Here is a 25,787-nt window from a genome sequence, read left to right on the forward strand (position 1 = left end):
CACGCCATTCTCCTGCCTCAGCCTCTCGAATAACTGGGACTATAGGCGCACGCCACCATGCCCGGCTAATTTTTTGTACTTTTAATAGAGATGGGGTTTCACCGTGTCAGCCAGGATGGTCTCAATCTCCTGACCTTGTGATCCACCCGCCTCAGCCTCCCAAAGTGCTGGGATTATAGGCGTTAGCCACTGCACCTGGCCATTGTTTTGTATTTTTAGTAGAGGCAGGGTTTCCCCATGTTGGCCAGGCTGGTTTCGAATTCCTGACCTCAAGTAATCCACCCACCTCAGCCTCCCAAAGTGCTAGGATTACAGGCGTGAGCCACCGCACCCAGCCCAAATTGTGTACTTTAAATATGTGTTGGGCCGGGTGTGGTGGCTCACGTCTGTAATCCCAGCACCTTGGGAGGCCAACGTGAGCAGATCGCTTGAGTCCAAGAGTTTGAGAGCAGCCTGGGGAACATGGCGAAACCCCATCTCTACAAAAAATGCAAAAACTAGCCTAGTGTGGTGGTATGCACCTGTAGTCCCAGCAACTTGGGTGACTAAGGTAGGGGGATCATTTGATCCCAGGGAGATTGGAGCTGCAGTGAGCCATGATCATGCCACTGTACTCCAGCCTGGGCAAAAGAGTGAGACTCCATTAAAAAAATGCATTTACTATATGTCAATTATAACTCAATAAAATGGAAGGGAATGGGGGAGGGAGCAAGGGAGAAAGCCAATAGGGAAGGAGGTTGGTTATATGAACTGATAAGCCATATGACAATCTACCTGGCAAGGTCAATCACCAGAGCAACCTAAGGAAAGTTACTACCCAATCACCAAAATGTTGTCATCTTACTCTTCTCCCATCATCTAACAGCAATAGAGTAGGAGCAGAAATAACTAGCAGCTACGTTTACCAGACAGTCTTAACCATTTTACATGTATTATCTCATTTAATTTTTACAACTTTTAAAGTATGTATCATCTATTATTATTCCCACTTTATGAATAAGGAAACTGTGATTCAAACGTGGTGTGCCTGACTCCACAGCCTGTGTCTTTAGCACTCTGCTATAATCCCTCCCTATTGCCTATGAACTTATCAACCACTTACTCTCCCCTCTTCCCCCACTTGTTTAGTGGTGTTTAACACTGAGGGAAACATTTTCCAAAATGACTCAGCAAGTGAACAAAAGTGGATCAACAGAAACCTCAGTGAACTGCTTCCCTCCTAACCAGATTTATTTTAGGTATCACGGGTGACTTTGTTGATTCATTCTTTCTTGCAAAGTACCTAACACAAAGTACAAAATCATAAAACACCCTGAAAATCTGGAGTTACTAGTAAACCAGCTATTAGCCTGCTCCTCTTGCCATACCTGCAGTTCTTCATCTATAAGGAATGATTTCAGGTCTCAGATGAGGATAGGATAAATTGCCAGACATGAAAGGACAAGCAAAGCAGAGATGCTTTAGAATGCAGGAGGTAAAGGCATTTTATTTATTTTTGGTTTTGCTATAAAAATATTACAGATAGCTACAAAACAAGTTTAATATATACTGTAACAGTTGTCAGATTACATACCCAGTTGTGCCCAAAGTGGGTTATATGGATGAGTCTTTGCCAACATGTCCACACTCTGAGAGGAATGCTTTTCTAAAAATATTTTTATAGGTGGCTGTCCATTTGGCATGACTGTTGGAACCCAGGCAAGATGATTAGTCAGAACTGCAGTAATGAGAGCTGGCAAGAATCTGAAAACAAAATACATCTGATCAAATTCCAATCTGCCTTCATGAAACCTTAGGTAAAATGTAGTGACAAAGTAAGCAAGAAGAGTATATATGTTCATGTGGCCAAATGGCACCAAAAAAAGCAGAGGAGAGAGGAAAGGATGAGTATATAACACCAGGATTAAAATGAAAGTTAATTGTTTCCAGTTGAGAAGCAGTTAAAAACTACTTAAAATAAAGGTAACATTCAAAAGAGCTATTGTAGATCATAAGTACAAAACAGAAATGCCATTTTACTTCAAAAATTATGGATTCTTTTTCTTTTTTTTTGAGATGTAGTCTCGCTCTGTTGCCCAGGCTGGAGTGCAGTGGCGCAATCTCAGCTCACTGCAAGCTCCGCCTCCCCAGTTCATGCCATTTTCCTGCCTCAGCCATCCGAGTAGCTGGGACTACAGGCACCCGCCACCACGCCCGGCTAATTTTTTATATTTTTAGTGGAGACGGGGTTTCATCCTGTTAGCCAGGATGGTCTTAGCCAGGATGGTCTCGATCTCCTGACCTCATGATCCACCCGCCTCGGCTTCCCAAAGTGCTGGGATTACAGGCGTGAGCCACCGTGCCAGGCCCATTACGGATTATTTTCAGTGTTTAATCACACAATTCATTACTGAATCAACCAGCAGGTCCTTACATTTCCAAATTACTGAATGGGAAAACGAGGCAAAGTATTGAGCAAACTCCGTCTATCATCAAAGAGAATAAAAACATCTGAATTACTCATCTGGATTCCAAAGACTTGAATAGTTAAAAGAAAACAGTATGATAAAACATCACACTGAAAATGCATCACTAAAATCCTAGCATTTCCTTACATGTTTTTTTTCGTTTGTTTATTTTTTTGAGACAGAGTCTGGCTCTGCCTCCCGGGCTAGAATGCAGTGGCATGATCTCGGCTCACTGTAAGCTCCACCTCCTGGATTCATGCCATTCTCCAGTCTCAGCCTCCCGGGTAACTGGGACTACAGGAGCCCACCACCACGCCTGGCTAATTATGTTTTTGTATTTTTAGTAGAGATGGGGTTTCAGCGTATTAGCCAGGATGGTCTCGATCTCCTGACCGCATGATCCACCCACCTCGGCCTCCCAAAGTGCTGGGATTACAGGTGTGAGCCACCACGCCTGGCCATCCTTTCATGTTTTCTACCTCTTTTCTATGAAATAAAACTATAAGTGGATACAATTCACAAAAAAATGGGCAGCCTCAGACAATTCTATGTCAGGAATTTTAATTACATAATTACAGACATTTTCACTGCTTTTCATTCATAAGGTTCTGTAATATTCTTCCATACCCTATCATTTAATTATTTTTTAGAATTCTGATTATTAATTTTGATTAATAATATAATTTCAAAGATAATGGATGATTCTTCCACATCTGTAATTGAGTTTGATTAAAATATCTAGTTATAATAAATAAATAAATAAATTCATACTGATTTTTGGAAGCATTTTCCATTAGAAAAGTGAACTCCTTCATGAAACGATAGCAAAGGTGGTTCTTTTCTGGAGTCCCCGACATCATTGTAAGCCAGACAGGTTCTCCAATTCGTGGCATCGTGTAAAGATTACAAATTGTTGTTCTAAAAAGAGGAAGACACATTATGAAATGTATAGTTCCCAGAGTTACATACTCTTAAAATAATTTTAAGTTTATGTTGCCAGCTTCGGCCTGACACCTAGATTATTAAAGCTTTTGAGAAAAGACAGTGGACCAAGTCCTTCCTTCCTTATCAACAACACAGTACCATGGGAAATAGTCTCAAAATATGTTGGTTCTGGTGTTGGCTCTCCCCACCAGTGACTGTGTGCCCCAGAGTAAATTATTTCCCTGCTTTAAGCATTTGTTTCCCATACCTGTAAAATGAAAGGATACCATGATAATTTCTAAAGCCCCTTCCAACTCCACATTTCTAAGGGGTATGCTGTACTTAAATATACTGCAATAATCAACTACATATACAAAAGGAAAATATTCTAAATGAAGTAACGGCTTATCCATCTACCCACTCAAAACAACAGTTTATCTGCATCATTTTGTTGCCTATGCTAAGACTCTAGTAATGTTCTTCAGGACAGTGAGAACACTATACATACAAGCTATGTTTTATGACTCTCTCAACCTTCTACAGTGTTTCCTTGAATCAACACAAGAAAAGATTATCACACAATTAGCATAGTGCTTTCTTAGCTGTCTCTTGGACTAATTTAGACAATAGTTAGTCCTGTGACTTATACTTTCTCCTGAAGGCTTCAAAGCATACTTTCAAGATGTTAATTATTTTCTTTTTACATCATTATCTATTTAGCAAAGCCCTATACATTTACTAGACTAAGCAACTCCTACAAAGCCTTAGGCTTAAGAAACTAGTCAGTCTGGCAGAACTACAGAATGGTGCCCTACTTTCTACTCTTTAAAATAATGCTGTCTAGTAGAACCTGGCAATGATGGAAACCTGCACTGTCTGAAACAGTGTAGCCACTAGCTGTATGTGGTTACTGAACACATGACATGTGACCAGTATGATAAAGGAAGTGAATTTATTTTAATTAAGTTAAACAGCCACACGTGGCTGACAGCTGAGATTGTATTGTGCAATACTGCTCTCTGAGATTTCCACAAATTCTAATACCAACTTCAGTATAACTGTCTAACACCTACGAGCCAAAAAAGAATAATTATCTTGCCTCTACAAGTTTTCTTGAATTTGAAACAATATAAACATGAGGTATTACAATGGATAGAAACAATAAAAACAGGTCACTTTAATGAGCTCTCTGTAGAACATACAATCATTGCTAAGAATTTTAAAATAAACGCAAAGGTATATTATAGAGCAAATATGACTAGAATACAAACTAGGAATATATGAAAATGTTTGTTTTTAAAGCTTATTATAGGTGTCCAGATATGATGGAAAACTGAAGACAAATGTGTATCCTCTCTTCAGTTTCTGAGGCCCCAAATGAACACCACCTAAAGATTTGAAAACAGATAAACCAGTGCAACAAACAGAATTAGAGAGGAACCGGCTGGGTGCGGTGGCTCACACCTGTAAACCCAGCTCTTTGTGAGACTGAGGCAGGAGGACTGCTTAAGCCCAGAGTTCAAAATTAGCCTGGGGAACATAGCGAGACCCTGTCTCTATTATTTAAAAAATAATTAATTTTAAAAAATTGCCAAGAAACTATTATTGAAAATTAAAATAGAGATTTCATGAAATTCTGGAAGACAAACATAGGGTGGAATTGTCACTGAAGTAGCAGAGTAGAGGAATTTATAAGGTCATAGTATCACAGACGGAGACATGGACAAAGGGGAGCTAATTTGCCCCACTAAAGCAAGAAGAGGCTCAAGACTCACAAATTTTGGGGAAAGTCATGACAGGAGCTAAGATACAGTACTGAAAATTGGGAGACTAATTCAAAGTCCATAAATGGTTGGCAGCTCCCTACCTCCTCTCCACTTCCCCAGAAAATGACTACAGATAGAAGAGAGCAGATATGGCAGTTGAATGGCCCAGAGGAATGACCTTTTCCAAACTCTTCCTGACATTTATATCTTTCAGAGTATATAATCAGATATAGACTATATCTTGTAGTATTAAATCTTCATGGGATGGGGGGGGGGTGGTATGAGAGGAGCAAAGATTAGGGGAAAAATAACTAAATATGCTTCTTCAGGTAATGATAATTGAAAAACACTGAAAAACACTGCCCTGAGATGAAGGTCTCCAGTCAAAAGCCTGATTATGCACAGAATTCCTAACCTACAGTTTGTTATCTCATTCTCAACTACAGAGCACAAGCAAAAACACTGATATTTAGAGAAAGCCTCTAAGAAGAGAAAGAAACAACAACAGAAACACACACACACACCCCCATATAAAATGACTCCAGAGGAAAACAGAAATAATGCAAACAATGGAAGAAAACTTTTAAACAAAACTCTAATGTACATTAAAATTAAAGAATATGGCAGAGAATCTAATTTTCAAAGAAAAGGATTATCCAAAAATAAGAAAGCATCAAAGATTTGCTGAAATGAAAAAAAGCATAGAAGGGATAGAAAAACAAAACATTCACAACAAGAGAAGGAAAATATGAAAAAAAAAGGAACACAGAACAATCCAGGAGTACCAATTTACCAATTTCTAAAAAAAAAAAAAAAAAAAAAGAATTCCAGAGAGAAAACAGAATGAATAGTAAAAGAAAGCAGAAAAATTACCAGAGCTGAAGAACATGATGGTGCCATAACAATACTGAGATGATAAAAGACCAAGGAACAGGTGTAAACTCATATATCATGTCAGAAAATAAATATGATCTAAAACTGATAAATCAGGAAACAGCAACATTATGTATACTTTTTAATAATACGGAGGTAAATAACAAGAAATAACTAATAGTTAAAAAGAGAACGTGTCTGGGAAGAATGGGGTGGGTAGGATAGGATTCATTTGTTTTTAATTATTAGACCTTTCAGAAATTTTTGTTTCTTAATCATGTGCATATACTTTTTGATTAAAATAAACAATGTATAAATAAACAAATACGCTGATCATTTAAGAGTTTTTCATGAGTTTCTTCAACATATTACCGTCTACTATAAGTCTATGTGTCATGGGACAGAGCCAGATCACAAATACTGGTATTAGTGGTCCACTGAGGGCCTTTGCTTTACTATTTTAGTATTTTATTTGTTTAAAAGTATTACATATGCTATGGCCTCAGAGTGTTGTCAAGTATAAAGAAGGCAAAGAAATTAACTACACAACAGTGCTTCTCACTATATACAACTCTACGTTGTTATCATTAACAATCTAGAAGTAATGCCCAGGTGCAGTGGCTCACGCCTGTAATCCCAGCACTTTGGGAGGTCTAGGTGGGCGGATCACCTGAGGTCGAGAGTTCAAGACCAGCCTGGCCAACATGGCAAAACCCCCTGTCTACTAAAAATACAAAAATTAGCTGGGTGTGGTGGTGAGTGCCTGTAATCCCAGCTACTCAGGAGGCTGAGGCACAAGAATCACTTGAACCCGGGAGGCGGAGGTCGCAGTGAGCTGAGATTGCACCACTTCACTTCAGCCTGGGCAACAGAGCAAGACTCCGTCTCAAAAAAAAAAAAAAAAAATCTAGAAGTAATGGTTTATTCTAGAAATTATTTCTTTCTTCCTCACTAATAATTGTGCCCTATCATTCAATGGTAAGAAAAGCAAATACTTTCAGTAACCTGTCCCCTTATTTTTCCCAGTCTGTGCCCAGACAATGAAAGACTCTTTTAGTTGGGAGGAAACTGTGGGCATGATTTAGTTTTCTTTGATGTACTTAGGGTCTATGTAAAAATCTAAAGACTTCGTCTTTGTTAGGCAACAATGTTAACTAAACAAGCTTCCTGCTTCTCTAGCTTTCATGGTTTCTGTATACATGTAAATAATTTCCTTCCTCTTCTCAACTGCCCATAATTTACTAATCACTTGATCTCAAATAATCATTTACTTTAAAGATTATGTCACTGTTAATTTTAAATAATCCCTTAATTTAAGAAATACATTTATCTCTGTCTCTGTGTCCTCGGGGGATTGGTTCCAGAATTCCCATGGTTACCAAAATCCATGAATGCTCAAATCCCTTATGAAATGGCATCCTATTTGCATATAACCCATGTACATCCTCCTGTACTTAAAACCATCTCACTTTGGGAGGCCGAGGCGGGCAGATCACAAGGTCAGGAGGTTGAGACCATCCTGGCTAACATGGTGAAAACCTGTCTCTACTAAAAATACAAAAAAAAATTAGCTGGGCGTGGTGGCGGCCGCCTGTAGTCCCAGTTACTTGGGAGGCTGAGGCAGGAGAATGGCGTGAATCCAGGAGGCGGAGCTTGCAGTGGGCCGAGATTGCGCCACTGTACTCCAGCCTGGGCAACAGAGCGAAACTCCATCTTGGAAAAAAAAAAAAAAAAAAAACCGCACCTCACCTCTAGATTATTTATAATACCAAATACAATGTAAATACTATGTTAATAATTGTTATACTGCGTTGGTTTTTTAATGTGTATTTTTTAAATTGCAGTTAATTTTTATTGTTTTTTCTTTTTCAACTATTTTGATCCGAGGTTGGCTGATCTGCAGATGTGGAACCCACAGATATAAAGGGCTGACTGCAGGTCTATTCTTATTATTTGAGGTAGTTATGTTCTATAAAGTCCATTCAAGCACTGAATTAGCCACTGAACCACTGCCCCTAAGAAAAATAAAACAGGTTCCTATGAGCCTCTGGTCACATTTTCATCAAACCCTCAATACATAACCTTGATGTGCCTCTCTGTTTAAGGACATCTTATCTGATGCTGTTGATTCACTAGCATTTCGGCACTACATTTGGAAGCCATTTTTAACAGCAAAGTCACTAACAAAAAGCACAAAAACGCAAAAAATTTGGCACTAAATAAAGGTCAAAAAAGTACATTTGTTAACAGTATGAGAGTTAAAACAAGAAGGCAGAGCATTAGACCCTGTTTGATCTAAACTAGGAACATGTGCATCAGGCAACTCACATTTTTCACTGCTCTGCACATGTACACAAATTACTGCAAAAGCACTGCAAATATATTTTGGGGTTACAAATAAATGTTATAAAGTAGGTGAATTCTAAAATACAAAATAAACAAATAGTGAATATCAACTGTATATGTGAAACTATATATAGGTATACCTATATACCTTATATAGGTATACCTCCTATTGAAAATTATAAAATATTATAAGAATATTTAATACAACTTTCATATTTGCACAGCAAGTGAAGCAAAATAATCAAACAATACAAATGGAAAGGCACATAATCGTGACATATACTTTTATAGATTTTATAACTCGCATGTTGTAAATTCCAGGCAATTTTGAAAAGTCTAAGTCTAGGTCATTTGTACTATCCAATACCATAGCAATTGACTCACAAGTATTTAATTAAAATTTTGAAAAATAAAAAAGTCTTTTAAAATCCAAAAGCAAGATCAGTATCCTGTTTGGAAGGAGTCTTACGACAGTATCTACTATTCTGGTAACCTCAGCTGGATCTATAATGACAGTGTTTCCTCAGAGCCCAACCAGAGACTTTTGGCCTTTACCACAAAGCTTGTGACTGCAGAAAAGAATTTGTCAACCCAATAGTATAATTAACTGCAAGTTCAAGGGCAAAGATTCACTGTCTTATACTAATGCAATAAGTGATACTCAAAAAGAATCCTGAAGGATTCTTTCAAGGAAATAAGCAAAAAGAACTATTGAAAACATATACTTACAATGTACCCACAAAATTTAAAATGTCTTGATTTCAATAAATAAAATAAAATGTCTTGATTTCAATAAAACATATTTATAATAATTCTGGTGTAAATAAAGTAAACTAAAACAACTTAAACCAGACAAGGCATGGTGGCTCATGCCTGTAATCCCAGTACTGTGGGTGGTTGAGGCAAGAGGATCCCTTGAGGATAGGAGTTCAAGATTAGCCTGGATTAACACAGTAACCCAATTACACAATACATTTGAAAAATATTTAAAAATACCACGGTTACAGTGAGCTATCCTCTGTCACTTCACTCCTGCCTAGGCAACAGAGTGAGACCCTCTCTCAAAAACAAAAACAATTTAAACTACAAAAATAAAAAATTACAAATCCTGATTATTCATTGCACATTTCTTTTCTATTAGTGGCATAATATCTACTTCAGGGGAAGCAAAACCCTTAAGAATCTTTTTTTTTTTTTGAGATGGAGTCTTGCTCTGCTGCCCAGGCTGGAGTGCAGTGGCACGATCTCAGCTCACTGCAACCTCTGCCTCCCAGGCTCCCAGGTTCAAGCAATTCTCCTGCCTCAGCCTCCCCAGTAGCTGGGACTACAGGCAGCCGCCACTGCCCAGCTAATTTTTGTATTTTTAGTAGAGACAGGGTTTCACCATGCTGGCCAGGCTGTTCTCAAACTCCTGACCTCAGATGATCCACTTTCCTCAGCCTCCCAAAGTGCTGGGATTACAGGAGTGAGCCACCGCACCTGGCTCCTTAAGAATCTTTGAGTAAGCTTTCAAGCAATCCTGCCTCACTGGACTTAAGAAAAAAAAAAAAAAATTCCAACTATAGATTAAATTTAGAAAAATACAAGGCTATAACTTTTCATAGTTCTCAACTACTACTTACATTCATAAGAGGCCTATTTTATAGGTAGAGAAACCACTCTAGTTGTGTGTGTGTGTGTGTGTGTGTGTGTGTGTGTGTGTGCGCGCGCGTTTGAATTGTGGTTAAGTTCAATCTTCCAGCTATGTAAATAGCACAGGCACTGTGACACATGCACTGGGCTATAAGGGAATATATACAGAGTAAAGCTGTCATAAACCATCAGGAATAATAAATAACCAATTTTACCCAACTGATAGTATTTAGCTTATCAGGATATTAGGTTCAAAATGTCTTGATTTCAATAAAACATACAGATACCTTCCTTTGCATATACAATCACTCTTAAGAATCAGAAATTGCTCTTAATTTCAATACAAAACTGCTCTCAAATGCTGACTCTGACATCCCTGCTAAGAGTTGAACAGCAATTGTGTAAGACAAGGATTATAGTTCCATTACAGTAGCACAGAAGATACAATTTGGTAATTTTTCTCCTTGAAAAGAGTTTTGTTCTTTTTTTAAAGAGATGTGGTCTCACTCTATCACCCAGGCTGAAGTGTAGTGGCACAATCACAACTCACTGCAACCTTGAATACCTAGTCTCAACCAATCCTGCCAAGCCTCAGCCTCCTAAGTAGCTGAGACTACAGGCACATGCCACTTGAGCTGGCTACTTTGAAAATTTTTACTTTATAGAGATGAGGTCTTTTTTTTTTTAACTTTAAATTTTGTGAGTACATTGTAAGTATATAAATTATGGGGTACAATGTGTAATAATCATATCAGGATAAATGGGGTATCCACCATCTCAAGCATATATCCTTTGTTACCAACAATCCAATCATACTCTTTTAGTTTCTTTTAAATGTACAATTAAATTACTATTGACTATAGTCACCCTGTTGTGCCATTAACAGACACAGGGTCTTGCTTTTTTTGCCCAGGCTGGTCTCAAAACTCCAAGCAATCGTCTCACCATGGCCTCCCAAAGTACTGCAATTACAGGCATGCGCCACCAAGCTCAGCCCTTGAATAAAGTTTAAGCCAGTTATTTCCAAAAGAGTTTGTGAAATATAGATGCTAGCCCCATACCTACTGATTCACACTCCAGGAGTTTGGGAAACAGTTTTCATTATACTTCTCTAGTGACAGCAGTACCTGAATGGATTTTTTTTTCTTTAAAAAAAAAAAGCATAGGTTTACTATGTAATTTAAATTCCAAAGAAAAGTCTAGATCAATTTAGGTTGTGGTTTGTTTGGCTCTTTTTCTTTTTTGAGACACAGTCTTGTTCTGTCACCCAGGCTAGAGTGTAATGGCGCAATCTCGGCTCACTGCAACCTCTGCATCCCAGATTCAACTGATCCTCATGCCTCGGCCTCCCCAGTAGCTGGGTTTACAGGCATGCACCACCAAGCCTGGCTAATTTTTGTATTGTTTGTAGATACAGAGTTTCACTATGTTGCCCAGGCTGGTCTTGAACTCCTGGATTCAAAAGATCCACCTATCTTGGCCTCACAAAGTGCTGGGATTACAGGCATGAGCTACTACACCTGGCCCAATTTCAGTTTTTAACTCAACAAAGTTTTAAATCTTACTTCAATTCAATGTGTCCTTACATTAAAATATTGATTTAAAAATATTTGAACTTCCAATTTCAGCTTTGACCTGGAAAGAGCTTGGAAGTCATTATTCTTGTTCTTAGAACAAGGAAAAAAACTGAAGGAACTGAAAAATCAATGACTTTTCTTAGTTACATCACCGAACTGAGGACAGAGGTAAAACCATCACCCTGAAAACTGAAAAAAATGGGTAAATACAGTGAATGACAACTGAGATCAAGTTACCTGAAGCAGAAGCCTTTGGAACCAATAACCAGTAGGAGCACTTAAATAGTAATTGACTAACTGATGAAGATTGAGTGTGAATTCCTCTCAATGACAAAAACTCCTAGGGGCCTAGTCTTAGGGAGACCTCCCCCACTTTCATGGGGTACTACCAGATTTTCATGGTGAAAATCAGAGAAACATCTGGCTATTTTTTGGACAGAGGTAGTGACAAAGTAACAGTTTTGAAATATTCCTAGAGCATTCTCCAAATAAAACTATTTTACCAGAGCCTTATCTAACTTGAGAGAGGAGCAGCCTTCCTGGCTGGCCTCTGAAAGGAAAAAAAGGCGGCAGGGAGAGGGATGGCTAAGAAATACTTCCAAAGGTCACATCCCGGAAATTCAGACTAAAAAAAACAAAACCAGATTTAATTATAAGATTACAGAACATTTCCCCTTCTTCTCTCCAACACCTTACTTCCATATCAATATGGCTCCAGTGTAACAAATGCAGATTACAACTAAAAGAGCTGTAGGGCACAGAATTTATTCAAAGTAGTTTCTAGGGAAAACAAAAGAAAGAGGAGTTTAAAATTAAAAAAAAAAAAAAAAAAAAGGAAACCATGGGAAATCGAAGCTTCTGGCACCTACAACTAACACTACAGCAAACATTAAACACATCTAAGGTTCCTTTGCTAGGTTAATATAAAACTTCATACTAAAATCTTATTAAACTCAGTTCCTATATCCTAACACATCATATATAGCTATCAACAAAAAATTGGAAAGCAACAAAAACTAGTCTGAACAGACAAAGTAGGCATCAAAATCAAACTCAAATTTGCCAAAGATTTTAGAATTATCAGAATGGGAATTGAAAATTATGATAAATATGTTTATTTTATATAATATATATTATGATTACTGTTGCTCTAATGTTTACAACAGACAACATGCAACACCAGATGAGCATGGAACAGAGAGATGGAAAGCCAAAAAATCAAAAGGAAATGCTAGCAATTAAAAAAAAAAAACAGGAGCAGGAATAAAGAATGCTTTTGATAGGCACATCAGCAGACTGGACATGACCAAGGAAACAATCAATGAGCTTGAAGGTATGTCAATAAAAATTCCCAAACTGAAAAGCCAAGAGAATAAAGGATAAAAAATAATATCCAGGAACTGTGGTATAATTACAGAAATATACATGTAATAATACAAAATGGAGAAGTAAAATATATGAATAATAGCTTAGAATTTAAAAAAATTACTAACAGACAACAAACCATAGATGCAGGAGGCTCACAGAACACCAACCAGGATAAATACCAACAAATCTACTCCTATATATATCATACTCAAACTGCAGAAAACCAAAGACAAAAATCTTAATAGAAGTAAGAAGGACAAAAACAACCTTACCTATAGAAGAGTAAGAACTGCATTAGAGTTCTTGTTAGAAACTATGCAAACAAAGAGACTAGGGAAAAATGGTTAAAACATTGAAAGAAAAACAATAGAATTCTGTATCCAGCAAAATAATTCAAAAGGAAAAGAGAAAGACTTCCTCAGACAAAAACTGAGAGATTTGATGGCAGAAAAAATGATATTTAAGATACATTAAAAGATATTTTTCAGAGAAAACAGGTTAGAAACGCAAATCTACATAAAAAGAGTATTTGAAAAGTAATAAATGTAAAATAAAGTCTTTCATTTTCCTTATCCTAAACTGACTTAATAGAAAAATAATTGTTTAGGGTAATAAAAATGACAACATATTGAACGATCATAGCTAATGGAAAATTAAATTGAATGACAGCAATGTTACAAGGGATGTGATGTGAGGGAAAATTGGAATATTTTGTTATGAAGTATGTGCACTCCCTGTGAAGCAGTACAGGGAAAATTAGTAAGGATATAATAGAGCTGAACAGTACCATCAGTCAACTGAATCTAATTAACATTTATACAATACCTCATCCAAAAACAGGATAATACACAATCTTCCCATGCTGACAGGGAACATTTGCCAAAATGGACCACATTCTAGGCCATAAGGCACACCTTAGCAAATTTAAAATAATAGAAATCATACAATGTATATTCTCAAATCACAATGAAACTAGAAATCAGTAGGAAAAAGATAACTGGAAAATCCCCTAATACTTGGAGATTGAACAACATGCATCTAAATAACACATAAGTCAAAGAAGACATTGTGAAAGAAATTTTAAAGTATTTTGAACTAAATGTAAATTCAACCTATCAATTCTTGTGAATGCAGCAAAAGGAGTGCTTAAAGGGAAATTAATAGTATTGAATACATATATCAGAAAAGAAGATCTAAAATCAACGATCTAAGCTTTAATCTTAGGAAACTAGACAAACAGCAGCATAAAACTAAAGCATTCAAGAGATAAGGAATAGTAAAATCTAGAGCAGAAATTATTGTAATTGAACAGAAAATCAAGAGAGAATATCAACAAAACCAAAAGCTGGTTCTCTGAAAAGATCAGTAAAATTTTTAAGCCTTTATCCAGGAAACTAAAAAAAAAAACACAAAAAGAAACAAATTATAAATATCAGAAACAAAAAGAGGGGTATCACTACAGATACAATGAAAATTAAAAGGAGAATTAAGGGATTATATGAACAAGTCTATGCCCACAAATTTAGATGAAATGAACCAATTTTTTGAAAAACACGCACTGCCAAAACTCACAGAAGGTGAAACAGGTAACTTGAATAGCATATGTCTACTTAAAAATTGAATCAATAATTATCTACTCCTGGCAAACAAAGAATAGAGGGGAACTACCTCAACTTGAAAGAATATCTACAAGAAACCTACACCTAACATCATACTTATGGTGAGAGACAGGATGTTTTTCCCCTGCGACTGGGAGCAAGGTCAAGATGTGTCCTCTCACAACTCTCATTCAATATCATACTGGAAGTTATAGCTAGGGCCGTAAGAAAGACACAAAGATAGAAAAAAGAGGGAAGGAAGGAAAGAAGGAAGACAGAAAAAGTATACATGTGGAAAGGAAATAAAACTATTTATAGAAGACTTGATTTTCTATATAAAAAGTTTCAAAGAATCAACCAAAAGAAAACAAAAACTGCTGGAACTAATAAATGATTATAATGAGGTTGCAGAAAACAATGTAAATATACAAAAGTCAACTGCTTTCCTGTAGACTAGCAATGAACAACTGAAATGTGAAATTAAAAACAATACCATTCACATTAGGTTCCTTCCCCCTGCCCCCCCAAAAAACAAGTATAAATCTAAGAAAATATACACAGAGTCCATATGAGGAAAACTACAAAATTCTGTTGAAAGGAATCAGATGATCTAAATAAATGGGAAGAGTTTCCATGATAATGCATAGGAAGACTCTATTGTTAAAATGTCAGTTCTTCCCAATTTGATCCATAGATTCAACACAATCCCAGTCAGAATCCCAGCAAGTTATTTTGTGGACACCTACAAACTGATGTTAAAGTTTATATAGAAACAAAAAAGACCCAGAATAATCAACATAATACTTAAGAATAAAAACAAAGTTGGAGGACTGTTACTACTGAACTTCAAGATTTACTCTAAAGATACAGTAATTAAGATAGCATAGGGATTGGGAAATAAAGGAGATGCTGGTCTAAGGACACAAAATTTGGCATGGGGGCTCATGCATGTAATCCCAGTACTCTGGGAGGCCAAGGTGGGCAGATTGCTTGAGGCCAGGAGTTTGAGACCAGTCTGGCCAACATAACAAAATCCTGCCTCTACTAAAAATACAAAAATTAGCCAAGTGTGGTGGCACACACCTGTAGTCCCATCAACTTGGGAAGCTGGGGCATGACAATCACTTGAACCCGGGAGGTGGAGGTTGTAGTGAACCAAAATTGCATCACTGTACTCCAGCCTGGAGGACAGAGTGAGACTGTCTTAAAACAAAAAAACAAAAAAGCAAAAAAACAAAAAAAGAAAAAAATTTCAGGGCTCAAGAGATCTATTACACATCAAGGCAACTACAGTTAATAATAATACTATATACTGGAATATTGCTAAGACAGTAGATTTTAAGTCTTTTTAATGACAAAAATGATAATTACGTGAGGTAACAGATACGTTAAATAGCTTGACTGAGCCATTCCACATGTGTACACATATCAAAACATCATTTTATACACTGTAAAGATACACCATTTTTACCTGTCAACTAAAAAAACAACAAAAGCAAGGTAATGGCCAAATATATATACATAGTCACAGAGATCAACAGAACAGAACAGAACAGAACAGAGAGCCCCCAATCAGACTCACACAACTAGAGTATAAACTGATCTTTGACAAAGGAGCAAAGGTAATTCAATTGAGAAAAGAAAGTATTTCCAGCAAATGGTGCTGCAACGACTGGACATCCACATGTAAAAGCATGAATCTAGACAAAGACCTTACAGTTTTCATAAAATTAATTCATAATGGATCATAGTTATAAGCATAAAATGCAAAACTATGAAGTAGACAGAAAATTACACTGGAGAAAATCTAAATGACCTTGGGTTAGGTGATGAATTTTTAGATATAGCACCAAATACTATACAAGAAAGAAAAATTGTTAAGTCGGACTGCATTAAAATTAAAAACTGCTCTGTGAAAGACACTGTTAAAGAATAAGAAGCCACAAACTGGTAAAAAGTATTTTTTTTGATCTGACAAAGAACTGGTATCCAAAACAAAAAAAAACAACAACAAGAATCTTCAAAACTCAACAATAAGAAAAAAAAGGCCAACTTAAAAAGGACAAAAAACCCAAACAGACACCTCACCAAAAAAGATACACAGACAGCAAATAAGCATTTGAAAAGATGCTCAACATATGCCATTAGGAAACTTCAAATTAAAACAATAATGACACATCACTACCTGACTCTTTGGAGAGCAACAGCAACTCTAGTTGCTGGTGGGAATGCAAAATGGTACAGTCATTTTGGATGACAGTTTGATCATTTCTTACACAGCTAAACACAATTTTTACATAATATCCAGCAATCATGCTCCTATGTATTTTTCCAACTGAGTTGAAAACATGTCGACATAAAACCCCAAACATGAATATTTATAGCAGTATTATTCATAATCACCAAAAGCTATAAGTAAGATATCTTTCAATAGGTGAATGAAAATGAATAAACAAACTGGGTTACATCTATATAACGGAATATCACTCGGTGATGAAAAGAAATCAGCTATTAGGTAAAAACAAAAGCAATAACACCACCACTACCAAGGAAGAATCTTATGAAAGACTGGCTGAGTGAAAGAAGCCAGTCTGAAAAGTCCACATAGTATATGATTTCAAGCATACAACCTTCTGGAATTGACAAACATATAGAGACAGTAAAGAAGTAAAGAGAACAGTGGTTGTCAGCAGTTAGTGAGTAGGGATAAACAGGTAAAGCACAGGGGATTCTTAGGGTGGTGAAACTATTCTATATGATACTGTAATTGTGTATATGACATCATACATTTAATAAAAACCATAGAACTATACAACAGAGTAAACTTTAATGTAAATTTTGGTCTTTGATTAATAATAATGTATTAACATTAGTTCACTGGTTTTAACAAATATATCATACTAATGCAATACATTAATAACTGAGGCCGGGTGTGGTGGCTCACACCTATAATCCCAGCACTTTGGGAGGTCAAGGCACACAGATCACTTGACACCAGGAGTTTGACACCAGTCTGGCCAACATAGTGAAACCTCGTCTCTATTTAAAATATAAAAATTAGCTGGGTGTGGTAGTGCAGGCTTATAAACCTAGCTATTCAGGAGGCTGAGGCACATAATCGCTTGAACCCTGGAAGGCAGAGGCTGCAGTGAGTTGAGATCATGCCCCTGCACTCCAGCCTGGGCCACAGAGTGAGACACTGACTCAAATAAATAAATAAAGCATTAACTGGGAAAACTGTAGGTTGTGGGAGAGGGCTATATGAAAAAACTACTATTTGCTCAATTTGTCTGCAGATCTGAAACTGTTCAAATTAAGTCTATTCATTGTGTGCGTGGGCGTGTGCGTGCACAAACGCATGCATCAAACTGGGAAAATAAAGTTACTTACAGCTATTTATACTCTTAACTGGTAATAGAGTGGCCAAGAACTACAGAATCTAAGAGATAGGCATGTCTTAGAATTTACCATTTAGTTACTGTTTCGTTTTGCTGTCCCCTACTCCCACTCACAACATTCCAGAAGAAAAGAAAGAAGAGATAGTCATTATTCAGCCTGTGCAGGGCTAGCTCTTCAGACACAAACATGGATAGTATCAGAAGATGCACGAAAATCAGACTGCACTACAAATTAAAAAAGAATAAGGTCTAGATTAATGGCTATAAATCACCAACTCCTAAAACAGAAGTACAAACTAATAATCTTCAGAGGCCCAGCAGGAATAAACTTGTACAATATATGGGTTAATACAACTGACTGAGAGAGATAAAGCCTATGCCAAACTAAAGAAAGCTTATCTGGCCTACAGGCCTAAAGGTTCAAATGTTTATTTAAAAAACGCAGTAGTCACATAAAATGTCTGCTGGCTGGCTAGAATTCCACCACCTACAATTTACCTGCTTTCAAAAATTATGTTCAACATTGAGAAAACAGAAAACCACTTATCTTGAGCTTAATATGGGCTTCTTTTTTCTCAACTGTAGAATACTTACTGAAATATCAAATCAATGGTGAGGATATGTATCCTAGGCAGGCCTAAACCATTAACATTTGGTTTAAGCAACTTCGTATAATTTACTTCCTAAATCATAAAGAAGATACCTAAACATTTATATTAAAACAATACAACTCAAAGAAATTCTCATCTCAAGCAAATAATCCTGATGTTAAAATTATTTCTATCTTACATTCGTAAAATCATCAAATTTCATGTTTTCACATAACTTCCAGAAACACACAAACAGGGCTATACAAATTGAGAAGTTATGAAGCCAAAGTAGACTACACATTGGACAGCTCATAAAAATTGCTCTAAATTTCCTCTGCAAATGTATTTGATTTCTGCTATTCTTCATCTATAAGAAACATTTATATAACATTTTTATTTAATCATGAATGGCACCCAAAATGTGATAATCTCAACCTTTAAGGTTTAAGTACGAAGAAATGAAATTGTGAATAACTTTGCATATAATTCAGATATAAAGAGTGAAGATGCCAGTGAACAAAAAAAAAAACACACTGATTACTGTATCACTAGTTTGTGTCCCAAAATGAAAAAGTTTTAGAGATTGATTTCAAAACAATGTGAATATGCTTAACACTACTGAACTGTACACTTAAAAAATGATTTATAAAGCTAAATCTAATGTTATAGATTTTTTACCACAATAAAAATATTAAATTGTTATTTGTTAGCATGCTTCATATAATTTAAAAAAGCCTAAAATTAACGTTAAAATAAAATTAATATATGGCAGAAATATCATCTCAAATATAGTTTTTGCCTGTACAAATTATTTCTTTCTAATACCAAAAAATAACAAGTTGAAATTAAATTCTGTTTCTCTCTACATTTCCCCTAACCACTGAGTTTACTGTACAGAACAGTAAGACATATTTAACTAGCTTTTCATGTCTTTTATCCTAAACATTATGATGCATAAACCAAAGGAATGAGTAGACATTATTCTCTTTCTCAATAACTGAGTTAAGTAAATGATTATTATACAATAGTCATAAAGTAAATTTCTTCAATTTAAATCTACCACTCTTTAGCTCAGTTTTTAAAAAAGTTTTATATATTTTAAAAGTTTTAAAATTTTATGTATATGTATGGCATGCCTACAGTTTCATCATAGCAATCCTGCAGTTTCACAAGCTAAAACAGCCTTTCACTCCAAGATGTGACGGTCCATTTAAACAAACAACAATCTAGAAGATCCCTGCCCCAGTAAGAGACCACAGAGTTGTCAGTTAAAAAAATATGTAGTTTTTCTAAAAGTAAGGTACATAGACTACTGGTAACAATAAAATTTACACAGTGGTACACAGTGTACATAATGTGGTATATAAATACACATTTATTATTACTATTATTGTTGAGACAGGGTCTCACTATGTTGCCCAGGCTAGTCTCAAACTCGTGAGCTCAAGCAATCTAACCACCTTGGCCTCCCAAAGTACTGGGATTACAGGCACATGCCAATACGCCCTGCCCAGATACACATTTTTAATTTTAGTTACTATAAATTTATTTTTATAGCTAGTTTTATTATGGTAAAGCATATTGTTTCCCTATCTAGGATAATAAAGTTTCATGTTGAAATACATTTATTTAGGTATAAAAGATGATCAAATTTAAAGAGAAACACTAAATTTAAAAAGTATACATGATACATAAATTTGGCAAAATTGTTAAGATATGATATAAGTAACGTAAGTTGGGAAGCACTGTTGTAGGTTATGTTTACCATAGGCCAAGTGCGGTGGCTCATGCCTGTAATCCCAGCACTTTGGGAGGCCAAAGCGGGCGGATCATTTGAGGTCAGGAGTTTGAGACCAGCCTGGCCAACATGGTGAAACCCCATCTCTACTAAAAATAAAAAAAAATTAGCCAGGCATGGTGGCATGCGTCTGTAATCCCAGCTACTGGGGAGGCTGAGGCAGGAGAATTGCTTGAACCCGGGAGGCAGAGGCTGCAGTCAGGCAAGATCACGTCACTGTGCTCCAGCCTGGGTGACAGAGCAAGACTCCACCTCAAAAAAAAAAGAAAAGAATGGTGCCACTAATGTCAAGCATTCTGCTAAGCACCTTACACACACAATCTCATTTGATCCTTATAACAATCTATTAGATTATTACTAAATTGAATTTACCTATTTTATACTAGAAAACTAGGGGTCAAAAATGCTAATGCACTTGCCCAAGATCACCAGAGGTAGTAAATGACAGAGCCAGGGTTAAAACCCACATTAGAATCTGTCTGACAGATTCTAGAGTCTTAGTTTTCACTCCCTGTGCTATACTATCTCTTTAGTCTAACGGAGGAAAGATTGAGAAAATGAAGTAGACCTAAACCGAACCTCTTGTCAAGGGAGACATACTAGTCAGTTAGTATAATTCCCAACATAAGATCATTTGTAATATGTATGTTTGTCACATAGTTAGAAGACAGCTACAGTAGTTGTTGGGACTTCAGGTACAAGCTTTGTTGAGCCAGAAAACCCTGGCGGAAGGACTATTCACTGTGCCATATCTAGAGAAACGATCAAGCAACAAAGCCATTTAGAATATCAAGTTCATGTTCCTTATATCCATATATCCTTGTATCTCCTGTATTCAAGAATATCTGATTACTACCACTGGTTAAATACCACTTAACAGTCCCGACATCTAGGATCCCAAGAGAGAACAAAGCATACTTTTGCTAGAACAAGGGTCTTTCCTGGTCATATTTGCTTGTCAAATGGCCCAATACTGAAAAACATACCACTGATGGCTCTCAATGTGCTTGACTCTCAAGCACATTTGAGATGTAATAACATAGGAGCCAATGGTCTACTGAATTACACCATCATATGACTATAGGACAAAGAAATTAAATTTTATTAGAACAAATTAAAGAAAAGAAATAAATCTTCCTGTGTACACTATGAATTACTGCGTTATGGAAAGCTGGGGAATATGTACCTGAATTCATTTAGGGCATCAACTATTCGATTATATGCCAAACTCCTCTGACTGGCATCAGCTGATCTCCGGCTCATTTTCATAGCCTTGAAAACAATCATTAAGATAGTTAATTCTTATGTTAATCATGAGCAAAACATGGAAAAAGGAGTCTTTTTTAGACAGAGTCACATATTTATACAACGCTCTACCAAAATTCTTATCGAGAAAGAAATAAAGAAGGTAAATGCATTTATTGTGGCTTTTTCTTCTACACATTTGGTAATTAATGAATGGGTGAACAAAATTCAAAATTTTCAACTGTTTTCAATCTCTTATTTTTAAAACTGCAGACGACTGTCAACACATAAAAAAACTGGTATTGACAGTTTCTGGGTTATAAAAAAACTTATTTTTCCCAAACAGAACAAGACATAATAACAACAACTCAATAACAACAACTCAGTAACAACTACTCATGGTTTTACGCTTGTATTTCACAGATAACAATTCTATTAACTTTTTTTTTTTTTTCTGACAGAGTCTCACTCTGTCGCCCAGGCTGGAGTGCAATGGTGTAATCTCGGCTCACTGCAACCTCTGCTGCCTGGGTTCAAGCAATTTTCCTGCCTTAGCCTCCCAAGTAGCTGGGATTACAGGCGCCTGCCACCACACCTGGCTAATTTTTATAATTTTAGTAGAGACGGGGTTTCACCATGTTGGCCAGGCTGGTCTTAAACTCCTGACCTCGTGATCCACCCACCTCAGCCCCGCAAAGTGCTGGGGTTATAGGCGTGAGCCACCGCACCCAGCCCTGTTAACTCTTTTCTAAAGATTTGCCCAGCCTAGCCAACATGGCAAAATCCTGTCTATACTAAAAATATGAAAATTAGCCAGATGTGGTGACACGCCTGTAATCCCAGCTACGAAGAAGGCTGAGGCATGAGAATCGCTTGAATCCAGGAGTCTGAGGTTGCAGTGAGTCGAGATCATGCCACTGCACTCCAGCCTGGGTGATGGAGTAAGACTGTCTGGGGGGGGGGGGGGGGGAAGGAATATAAAGATTCTACAGTAAGATATCTAAAGATAATAGCAATATTTGCTGTTTTTTTTTTTTAGACAGAGTCCCCCTCTGTTGCCAGGCTGGAGTGCAGTGGTGGTGCAATCTTGGCTCACTGCAACCTCTGCCTCCCGGGTTCAAGCGATTCTCCTGCCTCGGCCTCCCGAGTAGCTGGGACTACAAGTGCATGCCACCATGCCCCGTTTTTGTCTTTTTAGTAGACACGGGGTTTCACCATGTTGGCCAAGATGGTCTTGATCTCTTGACCTCGTGATCTGCTCACCTCGGCCTCCCAAAATGCTGGGGTTATAGGCATGAGCCACCATGCCCAGCCAATATTTGCTTTCTTAAAATACATTTAGCCAAGGTTGAAAAGCCTTAATCTAGGTAGACAAAAAGGGGATCAGGATTAGGATATGGAGGTCAAAAAGAATTTAATCTTTCATACTTTTTCAAAAAGAATTGAATTCTGTATTCTTTATGTAATTACAAAGTGATTAAATATTGTTTAAAAAACACAATTAAGATGTCAGCCTACTTCAGGCCAGAAATCATGTTCCTGTACACCCGAAAGCTTCAGAGGGTGAAAGTGAAACATACTTCATGTTTTTTCAAACTGTTAAGATACTGGCAATTTATAAAGAAGTGAATATTATTTTGCTAGAATTTAGTAGCGTTCTTCCTTAATCTTACCAGCAATGCTATTTTTCACAAATCTCAAAAGGTAGAAGACTTCAAAATAATTGCCAAGGTGTTCAGAAACAAAATTCATACTTTTATTTAAAAAAAGTTTGAAAACTGGCCCTAGAAGATAACTTCTTTGGATGGTACACTATTCACTATTATTTTCTATTCTTAATAATATTCTATCATTAAGTAACTACTATAGAACTTTAAAAATTAAGTCCCATTCACTTATGTAAAAGCATTCGTTTAATTTTATCTTTCAGCTTTAATAAAAAATGGGATACTACAATTGAACAAATATCCAAACAACTATAAGCATTAACACTGTACATTTTAGGTCGGGGTCCCAACCCCTGGGTCGTGGACCAGTACCCGTCAGTGGCCTGTCAGGAATTGGGTCGAACAAGTGAGTGAGCGAGCATTACTGTCTGATCGCTGCCTCCTGTCAGATCAGGGGCAGCATTAGATTCTCATAGGAGTGCATACCCTATTGTGAACTGTGCGTGCAAGGGATCTAGGTTGCACGCTCTTATGAGAATCTAATGCCTCTGAAACCATGGCAACTGCCCCCCTCCCCAGCCCTGTCCATGAAAAAATGATCTTCCACAAAACTGGTCCCTGGTTGCCAAAAAGGTTGGGGACTGCTGCTTTAGATTACAGAATTATCAAAGTGTTAAAATATGAAAACACTTGAAAAGTAATCTTTAATGAGTTCTATAATGCCTATTTCAAACTAACTCAAAATGTCAGTTCACCCACAACTTATTACTGTGTGTGATGACTTTGGCTAGACTACAAAATGTGAGAGCAGTCAATTGAAGAAATGTAATCAGTGTCTAACTTAAGAAAAGGTAAATGAAAATGGCCTTTACTCATGTGTTCAATAAAAAAGTACTGCTAATGAACTATTTATTTTTTGACATATTCAATATGAATAACTAACATCTATGTCTTCTCTAGAGGCAGATGATCCTTAGTCACTAATGAGTTATTGAGATACATCCTTTCTAAACCATTCTAACAGGTCTACCCACCTCTCGTCTCTTATTCCAGTCTCTTCAAAACACACTACCAAGTGCTCGTTTCAGCAGCCATATACAAAACACACTGCCAAGTTAATCTCTCCAAAGTATAACTTGCAAACAGCCTTAAAGAAAAAGTCAGAACTCCCTGGCAAGCACTCTACATTCTTTGTCATCAGGTCCTCATTAACTTCGCCAGTTGTACCTCTCACTATTCCTCTTCATATCCTTTCCCCTCCACAGACTGTTGCAAAAAACTCTGGTGATAGCCACTGATTTTATCAGCTCAACTTCTGGGAATGTCCTCTAAAAAATAATCTGGAAAATTCGCCAAGATGTTAACAGTAGGGTAGCAACAATTGTGAAAAAGTAGAAATGGCCTAACAGGGAAACTATTACTTCAATTGAGGAGACCTACTAAAACATATGTGAGAACCATTTACAATAACTTGAGAAATGTGTATGTGACAATGGTGTTTTTTATTTTACTATTTGAGATAGGGACTCATTCTGTTGCTACAGTGCAGAGGCACAATCACAACTCACTACAGCCTTGACCTTCTGAGCTCAAGCGCTCCTCCTGCCTCATCCTCCCTAGTAGCTGAGACTACAGGTGTGCACCTCCATGCCTGGCAAATTTTTAAATTTTTTTTGGTAAAGACAGGGTCTTGCCATGTTGCACAATCTGAGTTTTCTTAAATGAGCATATAATTTGAAAAATGTAGACACAGCACAATCCCTACCAAGTAAAAGCACAATATGTATAGAAAAGGCCTACATAAGATTTTTCAGCAATGAGTTTACTGTGTTCCTTTCGGGAGGCAAGAATGTCAATTTTCTTGCTATTCTGCTATATCCGATTTTCAGAACTTTATGTTTCAAAACATCCTGTACATCCTTCAAAATGCAGTCCAAATGAACTTCTTCCCAATAGGAAGTCATTTCACTTTCCCCCCAATTTCTAAAAAAACTTTTGTTTGTCCTTCCTTTTTAGCTTAGATTCTAATATTTCACAATTTACTTTACATATTTGTATTGTATATACTATCTCAGTAGCAATTGACAAAAGTGATCAATCCTTCCTTGAAATACTTTCTGTATTTGGCTTCCCCAAAAGAATAGTCTTGTTTTTTCTCCTAATTGAACAGCCAATCCTTTTCCTTCTCCTCTGCTGGTTCCTTCTCATCTCGTCAAACTCTTAATGTTAAAATGCACCACAACTCAGGCTTACCATTCTCTGTCCTCTCTTGCCAATCTCAATCAGTTTCATGGCTTTAAATACCATCTATACACTGATGACCTCTCTGGTAAACTCTAGACTTATAAAAACACTTGGATGTCCAGGATGCAAATATAAAAAAACCATCTTCCTTCATCAAATCTGTTTTGCTTGCAGTCTTTCTCACTTCAATGCTAGCAACTTCATCCTTCTAACTGCTTGCTAAAAAAATCTTAGAGTCAACCTTAATTGTTTTTTCTCCGATATGCCAATTCAGTACACCAGCTATTCACACTGGCTATTTCTATTTCTTACCA

The 25,787-nt window shown here is 36.7% G+C and overlaps 1 protein-coding gene across 3 annotated transcripts in view; it reads right to left on the reverse strand.

Moving 5' to 3' along the window:
• Positions 1-25,787, reverse strand: part of FNIP1 (folliculin interacting protein 1) — a 159,081-nt gene that overhangs the window by 34,580 nt on the left and 98,714 nt on the right. For all 3 annotated transcript variants that reach the window (XM_025387404.1, XM_025387402.1, XM_025387405.1), the window contains 3 exons: positions 21,504-21,589; positions 3,219-3,365; positions 1,574-1,743 (listed from right to left, as the gene is read on the reverse strand). In XM_025387404.1, the coding sequence (XP_025243189.1) occupies positions 1,574-1,743; positions 3,219-3,365; positions 21,504-21,589 (403 nt within the window). The remainder of the gene's footprint in view (positions 1-1,573; positions 1,744-3,218; positions 3,366-21,503; positions 21,590-25,787) is intronic.

Source organism: Theropithecus gelada, chromosome 6 (genome assembly GCF_003255815.1).
Source record: "Theropithecus gelada isolate Dixy chromosome 6, Tgel_1.0, whole genome shotgun sequence".
In the NCBI taxonomy this organism is placed as follows: Eukaryota; Metazoa; Chordata; class Mammalia; order Primates; family Cercopithecidae; genus Theropithecus; species Theropithecus gelada.